General features: G+C 47.4%; 1 protein-coding gene across 1 annotated transcript; it reads right to left on the bottom strand.

Moving 5' to 3' along the window:
- Positions 1-1,132: 1,132 nt before the first annotated feature.
- c1ql3a (complement component 1, q subcomponent-like 3a) lies at positions 1,133-8,980 on the bottom strand. The gene is made up of 2 exons (XM_029147314.3): positions 7,845-8,980; positions 1,133-3,791 (listed from the first exon to the last, which is right to left on the bottom strand). The coding sequence occupies exons 1-2, from the start codon at positions 8,442-8,444 to the stop codon at positions 3,612-3,614; spliced, it is 780 nt and encodes a 259-aa protein (XP_029003147.1). The 5' UTR covers positions 8,445-8,980; the 3' UTR covers positions 1,133-3,611.
- Positions 8,981-10,125: the final 1,145 nt, after the last annotated feature.

Here is a 10,125-nt window from a genome sequence, read left to right on the forward strand (position 1 = left end):
TTGTCACAGGTAGGTAAAGTCATAGTGGCCCATTGTGAGGCTTCTGTTGCTCTGGATCTATTTAAGTCTCTAACAGCCTGTAGAAGTTGAGCATTGTTTCAGTGGTTCCTCCACCTGAAGCCTCCTCCTCCTCCTTCTCCTCCAGAATCAAACCTTCTGTGACCTCGTGAAGGCGGAGGATCACGTTTCCATGGCAGGATGAGGTCCTTCACCACCTCCCTCCGTTAGTGCCAGCCCTCGTGACTCCGCCCGCCGGCCCCACGCAGGGCGAGCTAGATAAAGGGCGGCGCCGTGGACACGGCCTGTCACTTGTCATGAGCGGGAGAGAGAAGAACCAGAGGAGAGTCGGACGAGACGAAGCAGCCGGTGACGCCGGGAACCAGCTGGGTGAGAGGCCGAAGGCGGTGTGAAATATTCCAGCTGGAGTTTGACCTCTTGTCCTCATCCTGCTGTAACGTGGTGAACAACGCGAGTAACACTTCCTCGTTTCTTCAGGCAGCTTTATTCTGTTCCAACCAAGGTCCTTCTGTCCATTTACCTAATTTGGCTGTTAAGCCATCTCTGGTTCTCAGGTCTTCCATTTTTACTAGACTATAGTGATCTTGTTTATCCTTATTTTAAGTTAACATGCGCTATGTCCTGACATGCTGAATGAAATGTGAGGCCTTTAATACACTGTTTTATAAGCCACAGATGGAATTCGCTTAGGCTCCACACCCTTTCTTATAGGATCATATTAATATGTCTACCCACAGGTTTTTGATGTTCAGAAAAATTAAAAATACATAATGTTTGTCTGAAGACTTCCATCACCATAGATGAGACCTCCCACTGTATCTTAGCTGTATTCTTCCAGTGGAGAAGTGATGCAGCACTGTTTGGTTGATTGCATACTAGCACGTGGGGAGAAAGTAAGAAATGTGATATTTTTCATGGCCCACATGAAATTTGCAGGCCAAAAATCTTATCCAAGGTCTTTGTGCTGAGGTCACAGCCTTTTGTGTTACTGACAAAACCAGCTCAGATGCGTAAGCGTCCAATGCTGGTTGGCGTCACTCATTACAAATGTGGACTCGTCCCTGAAAACGGACGTTGACTGAGCACCTTCAAACATCAAACACATCCACGCAAGTCATGAATGTCCGTTTAATGAAGACATTGTTTAGATATTAGTACACAAGTGAGTGTTGTCAGACAAAGTGCTACATTTGGATAGTATTGCACACACACACCTGAAACCGCATCTACCACACATCAGCCTTCGACACCAATACACCAGTACTTTAAGGCTAGAACGTCAAGACAGTCAGTGGTTACTGAGGCGATGCGCTGACTAATGATGTCGATCGTTACAGACACTTCCTCCGCCATCTTCCAGCTCTATGTACAACAGTACTACAGTATTTACATGACTCCATCCACGTCATCCGTTCTTCAAAATCACAACACTTCACATTAATAAATTGGTATTGTGTGCTTCTTCTGCATAGTCCATCCGGTTCAGATTGAGATATTTTACACTTTTGTTACAACTTCACACTTTAAATATGTATATATACTGTATATAGATGAGGAAAACCACCGATATATGCCTTCCCCTAAGATGCAAACCACCAGAGGTAACAAAGTGAGGCAACTCTCTGGGGCTGTGGCTGCCTGCTACCGCCAGCGCCACAGTGATACTGATGCTGTAGCTCCATGCTGACATGGCGCCATGGCGTGATGATTCTGAAGGGAGCATGATATTATTCATCACTAGACCCAGAAAAAGGATGAAGGTTTGTCGAGGCTGAGGTACGATGAGCGAGAACCGAGGCTGAGATGCGAGCAGTGAGAATGGTACAAAACCCTCTCAAAGCGCCATATTCCTCGAGATGTCGTGTGCAGAAACTCAAATTTTAATATTTATGAAATATTCTTAACAAAATTTAGCAAATGAACAGATGCAGCTAACGGCAAACAAGCATGGTGCATTCACGGCACCTTAGTAAAACAGGAACCTCCTTAACCATCTAAACTTCATCTCCACATATAATAATGTACAGTACGTGACTCATGGATGCCAAGGTCAAACAACACAAACCTCACACAACGTCATCAGCTACAGTATGTGTTCTGTGTATGTGCCACATTTGTTCATTTATAACGTGTCCATTACACTAAATAGTTTTTTTGTCGTCAGCGATTTAAAAAAAAAATGTGTCAAATGTGAGCATGTGCAAAGAATTCATCTTGATAAAAAAAAATAAGGTAAGTCAATCAGCATAATGACTGAAGCTGCTGCCTTTGGCTACTTCACTCGACCAGACTGTCTGCTCACAGTCGAGCAATGTTCCTCTGCTCTTTTAAACCTCTCGGAGATGCGACCTCGCCTGAGTTTTTCCAAACGCCGCACCGTTTCTCCATCTAGGTGAAGTGCTCGGTGCGCAGATCCCTTCATTATTCAAGCGAAGACACATTTGTTTACCGCTTGTCATCATGTGAAGTGTGAGCCGGGACAGATCCCCACTTTTAGCCCAGTTTCACATCTGGGTCAGCGTCTTCCTTTATCTTTTCTTTCCATGTCATGAAAAAAAAAACACTCATCGGGGCCTCAGTTACAGTCACATAACATGCTCAAAGTTTAAAACTTAACATTTCAAATATAAACACAGAATAGACTCTGGGGCAACGTGGAATCAACACATCCTCAAATAAAAACTAACATTAAAAGCGTGTGACAGTGAGAAAATAATCTATCGTAGTCTTATTGTGCAAAATGCTATTTAAAGTTACATATAATTAAAATAAATGATTCAAGTATTCATGTCAATACACGTCTTCTTACTCTCTTCTCATCATAAAAAGGAGGGGAAAAAACACGCATCTAATATTTTAATATTATACAGTAGATATTGCACAAAATCCTCCCAGTGTCAGAAACCTGACAGTAAGTGGCAGCTTTTCACTGAAGCGTGTCTTCCAGAAATTACACTTGCATGCAACTCAACCGCAAATGTGATCACGGTTTAATGAGGAACATACTAAAACGGACTCCTCTGCCTGTTACATGCACTCGGGTTTATTATGTGTTACGATTAAAGGTGCGAAGATCATTGTCATTTATGTTTTAACATATACTCACAGACAAATGTTAATTTTTAGAAGACAGGACTCAACCAGTAGCTGCTGCATGTTTGTTAATACAAACATACCCCCTTCTCCATTTTGATTTAATGATCGGCAGCTTGTTGCCCAATCAGATTTACCCAATTCTACCCTCATTAAAACACACACAAACGCACAACTCCTCCCATCGACACCATCACACACCTCACTGCACAAACACAGAGACGCCAGTAGTGAGTTCAAGTGGGATGAAATAATTTAACGAGTGCGTGTAGTTTGATCCCGGACTCTGACAGCTCAGCCATTTTATTGGTGCTGGTTCTCCAAAGTCCCTTTGACTGAGGACAGCGACGGTTGAAATCATGTTGCAAAACAAAATAACGCACGGGACACGATGGCTACCGATTCGTAGTTTTCCCACACAGGTTTAAAAGTGATTAGTCTAAGCATCTCCGTAGAGGGAAGATCTGGACAAGAACCGGGCCCGGGGCTCCGGCGTGTGCTTAGTCGGCATAGATGATGAACCCAGAGAAGGTGCTGTACTTGTTGTTGTTGCCTCCGTGAGCTTTGCCTCCGTCTAGTTTGATGTAGACCTCGTCTCCGGGCTCCAGATGGAGCACAGCGCTGTTACTGGCATAGTCATAGTTCTGGTCGGCGTCCTGAGCGATGGCGCTGGCACGCACCTGTGGGAGTGGACACACACGCATGCAGAGATAAGAAATCAGCCTGTTCATGGCATCAAAACTCTAGTTAAGAACCGAGTCTGTGCTTAAAACTTCCACCTGGGAAACTGTTCTAATACCGTGGATCCATGTTGGTCCTGAGTCTGAGTGCTGCTGCCACCTCTGGGTGAGAACCGCCTACAGATCTTAAAATGGCCGCCGCCGCCACCTCATTGCATGGCTGCTGTGGCTGAACGCTCCGCTGTGACAGCACCGAGCCCCCGCGGCTGCGGGTCGGAGCAGCGGAGCAGCTTTTTCACCGGCGACGACTCCGAGAGGATCATGTCCAAGACGGGTCCGAACAGACAGTACGGAGTTCACAGGAGGGGACGCAGCAGGCACGGACCCCCCCGTGTTCTGTGAATGTGTCCGGGCGGCGCCGTCACTCAGAGCACACGGGGGCTGCTGGTGTCACTCAAAGTTCTGCCAGGTTCTGCCCTCGCTGTGACGGCTGGAAGAGGGCGCATGCAAAGAGAGGCGGCCACTAAGCACCAGTACAAACGGTGCCGTCGCTCTATGAACGCGTGTGAAAAGGAACCATGTGCAAACAGCCAGAATTCAAGTTTCTACAAGAGGAACCCGGCCCGACTGGTGATGTGACGCTCGGCCCGGATCCCCGTTCTAATTGGAACCGTTCCTCATTGCTGTGTAACCAGGAGGACGCATAGGAAAAGGGGCGGAGGGAGGAAGAGCAGCTCTAATTAATTTACACCTGCTTTTTGGCCAAATAAATAAATGAATAAAGACATTAAACACACACAGACAGACACACACACACAGACAGACACACACACACACACACACACACACACACACACACACAAGCGTGCACACACGCACACACACACACACACACACACACACACACCATCCTATGTTTCTTAACTATAGTTACATATAACTTTCCGTGATCGTTACAACTTTGCTGCCACTGACACAAACACGACCACAACTGTGTGACAACAACCAACAACATAACTAATGCTCGATGGACATTTGTGAACAATCCTTGTGAACTGTTTTTAACATTATGTGTAGTTTATTCCTTCTGAGGTGATTTAAACCTCGGCTTGGTTATAGTGTGTTGTCTCTATTATACCGCTGCAGGTTTATTGGAAGCGCAGTCTGTCCCAGTAGAACTGACTTCCTGCTTCCACGTTTTAATTGTCTCCGCTGAAGGTTCCCAGTAACAGATCAGCGGCCTCCAGTCCAACCGTCCATCCCCTGCTGATCATTTATGACTTCCTTGAACTAAGTGGAGTCTGTCACAACTGGCCGTTCCGTCCTGGGACCCGGCAGCTGACAGGCCGGACGCCCCAAAGCTCCCTGTGAAGTGGGGAGGCAATGCTGGAAACGTTTCCAGTACGAGGCGGTCGATGGAGCTCGTCCCCCTCCTCCTCGCGAGCCGCCGAACGGCAGAACCGATCGGAGGAGAAAGAGCGCAGCGTTGGAGGAATCGTACCAACTAGTGGCCGTGAGGTCGGGACCAGAGCAGCAGAACCGAGGTTTCAGTTCACTGGTCTGTTGTTAGAGAAGGCGTCTTGGTCGTATTTAGATTTAAAAGGGTATTAGATTAAATGTGTGTGAGGCAGCTTTGACCATGCTGAACATCACAGAGGCCCCTGGGTCAGAAACACTTGACGTTTAAATCCTTCTGATTCTCTCATTCTTAGAGCCTCTGAATGTTGAACTAGATGCTGTTGAAAACTCTGTGGTGAATGATTTGTGTTGTGTTTTTAGCTTGAATAAAATAGCTTGGAAGCCGATTTGTGTTGTTTCTTTGAATGTTCAATTCAACTAACTGTTACATGTTGTCAATGAACTCACAGGTGGAGTCCAGTCAGTCTCCAGACTCTTGTCAGAAAGAAACCAAAGGAAAATGATTTTAACCGTTACAGCGAAACGCTTACATACACTCGAAATTAGATTTTTTTTTAAGTTTTTTGGTTTGGGAAGAGTCCAAACAAACTAAAGAAGAGAACCTGATGTTCAGTGTCGCATAGAGTAGCGCCTGCAGTTTATCTTTTGTCCAACTATATTATGAAAAATATGAAACTCCCTGCTGAGCTGCTCGACCACAGTATAAAGTACAGAATAAAGTCCCCTGTGATCAGGCTCACTCTCGATTACTATGGTAACATGTGGGGCATGCCTAACATCCTCTTTAGCTGGTTAACTTCGGAAAATTGATTCAAATACGAACCAATCAGATCGCTGGAAAAGACGAGACGTTGTTCCAACGAGAACCTGACGTCAAATCTTTTTGCCGAGTCACTTTTAGTTTGAGTGCGTTTTATTCAAATCATCAAACAATGTACTTATTCAGCCAGATCATTCATCTGTGCTTCTATCCTTATATTGATTTTAATTTTTAAAAGCATTTTGAACGGTTTCATTACAGTTACATATAACCTACACATACATATAACCCAATAGTTCCCAGATAAATAACACATTTTCTCATATGACCTGTACAAAAGGGTGTAAACCAAAGAACTTGCACCCAGCTGTATAATGATGCAGTGAGACGCGTGAGGGTCAGTGGCACCAACTGTACTAAGACCCTCAAAGGTCCGTGTGGAGTCGCCTGTAACAGCAGGGGCTCAGTTCAAAGGCACGGTGGGTTGATTTAACAAGATTCGAGAAATAAAGAAGAGAAGTTATCGCCTGAAATGAAAATTAACATAACAACCTGCATGTTGCATACATCCACCTCCTTAAAAGGGTGTAATTACAGTAATTACAACCTTTTAGAGCAAGGATTATTTATTTGGGGGATTTTGTATTGAGGTATTGGAGGTTATGTCTCCTGTATTTATATAAGCATCATTGGTTCAAGAGCATTTTATGAAGCACAGTCCTCACTGTCATCAGTCTTAATTTACCTAATATAAAAAATGAGCATCAGTTTTTAGTAAATCAATTGCAGCAGACTTCCAGAACAACGTCCTCGTCCATTGCAGGACTCAAACCATGGACGCTGCAGCTGTGGGGCGTTGTGTGCAGGGAGCAGGTGATGGCGGTTCTGTGTTACATCGTACAGTAGGTGTGGGGCCAATCAGGCCACCTCCCCTTTACATTATGATTTTTCAGAGTGTAAATAGTCATAATGATTTGCACGTGTGCATCTCTCCGCAATCGTTCCCTGTGGATGTGACGTCTCGTTATTTTTATGGGCAGTTGCTAAACTAATGTTAAATTATTACTGTGCACAAGTCAAAATAGGGTGACTCAGCGTATATTTGCACAGATGTCAGTAAGGACGCAATTAATCTTAACATTCATGAAACAATTAAACGCTAAAATAATGTTTTATGACAGTGCGCTGCAACTGTGCTTTTCCCCCCCCTCGTCTCCGCTTCTTTTAAAAGTCTCAGAAGCAGCGGGTCTAATTGAAACGTGTCTCCCGGCATCTGATCTGTCACAGGGTGCAGCTCCGCTGGGCTAAGCCCACATATGTTTGCCGTGTTCGCCGCGGTCCGCGGCGGCATAACAGCAGCCGGCTGACAGGCAGCGGGGACGCGCTTGGTGGAGCGACGCTGCCACGCTGCTTTGCCCCGCGGATTAGATCTCCCGCTGACAGCCTGATCACCGCGGAGGCGCACGCGGAGGAGAGCGGGGCGCTATGATGGAGCGGAGCCGGGAGGAGACAGGAGGCAGGAGGCCTGGCTGACTTTTATCGCTGCTTGATGAAATTATTAGCACAGACAATAATTGTTCTATGAAAGAAAGGTTTTCCACTTTGAAGATCATCCTTCACCAAACGGCAAAAACACCGTGGGAACAGGGTTGTTTCACGGTGATGTCATACGAAAACATGAAGTTGCTCAACTATTTGCTGTTCTGGAACGGTTTCATTCTTTAGGAAAAACTTCAGAATAAAAGCTGTGGAGAAAGTTTTCAGTCGGTCACTGTGCGTAAGCGACTCCAGCATCAGCAGCATCAGCAACGTGCAAGTCAATGACATAAAAGACTTAACTAGCGAAACCGAACTCGTTCTGCGTGGTCTCTAACCTGGTTGTTTTTGCACAGATCGGCCCACATGCTGGTTCCGTCCCCGCCGCGCATCAGGACGTGGTAAATGAAGAAATAAATCCCAGGGATGGAGCACGTGAACTTCCCGGTGGTCGGGTCGTAGTGGTTTCCCAAGTTGGTCACGACGTCATCGAACTTGAGGACCTCGTATCCCTCGTGTTGCTTTTTGAGCCCTGCGTAAAAGGCGATCTTGGGCACGGTGCTGTACGTGGCCGCGCTGATGGCACCGGCGGCTGCGCTGGACCCCGGTGGTCCCGGTAAACCAGGTCTGCCCGGTTCCCCTTTCTCTCCGGGCGGCCCCATTGGACCGGGCGGGCCGGGCTCACCTCTCTCGCCAACAGGTCCCCTCGCGCCCGTCTTTCCCGGTCGGCCCGGTTCCCCTTTCGGACCTTGGATAAAAGTGGGCAAAGACTGCACGAGGCTGTTGTCTCGCACCGTGTCGGCCGTGGCGGTGCTGGTCGGAGACTTGGTGCCGTACGGGTCGCACACCATCCTACAGGTTCCAAGCATCTCGTAGTGCGCCGCCGTCCCCGCCGAGTTGACCAGAACCGGGATGAGGATGACCAAAACCAGAACCATAACGACCCCCAGGACCCCCGCCGCAACCAGCCGCTTCCTGCCGACCAGCCGCGTCAGCGCAGGATGATCCTGTTGTCTGCTTTTGGGCGAAATTTTGCTGGTTGGAGAGGAAACCCTTCAAAGGAAAAAAAATGTAGCCGAGCTACACTTAGTTGATGTTAATTAACTTTATGAAGCGGAGCCCCCTCCCCTCTGCGTCCTCGTCTGGCTCCTCTCCACACTTTGAGGTCTTTGTGAAAGTTCAGCCTTTTAGTGCTCGGTGCTGGTCAGAATCACTGGATTCAGCATATCTGAGACGCGCTCACACCCAGACACGGGGTCCGGCTCCCTCTGGGATCCACGGGACCAGAACCAAAGTGGTCGTACGGCGGCTATAGTCTCCGTGACTGGATCGGGACCAGATAACGCGAACGCCTGAAACGGAGCGCGGAAAGAGTCAATAGCCACAGAGAGCAAAGGAGAGAGAGAGAGAGAGAGAGAGAGAGGATTCAGATGTTCTGTCCTCCAATAGCAGCGCAGGTTCAGAGCATCTTTAGAGTCTAGCTCCCAATTCACTTATCTTTCACCGCACTTTGTTTGGTGGGCAGTGAAGATAACTCGCTTTTATTTCCCTCAGTGTCAAACCTAAACCACAGGGTGTGTGTGTGAGGAGGAGGGGGGGGGGGGGGGGGGGGGGGGGGGGGGGGGGGGGGGGGGGGGGGGGGCTGTGCTGAAAGGCTCTTTCACCTCACACAATCTGCTCCTGCCGTTCGTTCCGCCAGTTAAAAATATGTGACAGCTTTTCAAAATCCATGTTATAGGACATTAAGCACATTAGGTCGCGTTACCTGACTCTCAACCAGCAGGATGCCGACGCATGAGCTCACACAGCGCCTCTGCTACCTCCAGCCTGCTGATATCAGCCACACACGTAACAGAGGTTGTTCAGCACAAATCAGGTTCCACCAAAGAAACACTTCCTCTAAAAAAAACTAAAATGGAAAAAGCATTCAGGATTTTGAAAGGAAATTAAGCAAATCTATAACAATCTCAGTTTATGTGTCATAACTGAGTATTTGTCTCCTTTTTAGTTTAGGAGCTTATGACCCTGGAAAAAGCCCAGCTGTCATCTGTCTGCAGTCAGGCCTGATGTGTCAAAACATCTGACCTCTGACCTCTGCCACTCCACACAGTAACGAGACAGTAGATGAGCTCAAAGGGCACGTCTGAATCAGATCTATTATGTCCATGAATTCTGAACAGGCGAGTGTGTGACCCCGAGTCTAGACGCTGCTCAAAGCCGGGGAACGGGCTCCACATATCGCAGCGTCAGCCTCAAACAAGCCTCCAGTGTGTCACACGACGACGCCACGAGGAAGGGGGAATATGCACGGCTCCTAAGTCTTTCTTCCCATCACACAGTGTAATATAAGTGGACAGTCGCCCGTCAATCAACCTGCCAGCAGCTACTTATCTTGGGCACTGGACTCGGAGGTGGACGAGTCGCCCAGTGGACGTAAAGTTAATGTGCGGTGACACATTCCCACAGATGACCGGTGTCCGTGTGTGGTCAACACGCGCTCACACTCAAACTGGGCAGTGACACTGTCCTCAGAGGTCGCACGCATAAAACTGGACGAAAGAAATTGTGTTGTTACTGTAGTTATACTCATTGTTGGATGTGATAAGTGTAAATGTGCCC

This window comes from Betta splendens, chromosome 4 (genome assembly GCF_900634795.4).
Source record: "Betta splendens chromosome 4, fBetSpl5.4, whole genome shotgun sequence".
In the NCBI taxonomy this organism is placed as follows: Eukaryota; Metazoa; Chordata; class Actinopteri; order Anabantiformes; family Osphronemidae; genus Betta; species Betta splendens.

What these genes read in the sequence shown, in the direction of transcription:
- c1ql3a (XM_029147314.3), bottom strand. Translation starts at nt 8,444, where the DNA reads ATGGTTCTGGTTTTGGTCATCCTCATCCCGGTTCTGGTCAACTCGGCG. An exon ending in ATCTGTGCAAAAACAACCAG is followed by an intron (nt 3,792 to 7,844) that starts GTTAGAGACCAC and finishes CCACTCCCACAG; the next exon opens with GTGCGTGCCAGCGCCATCGC.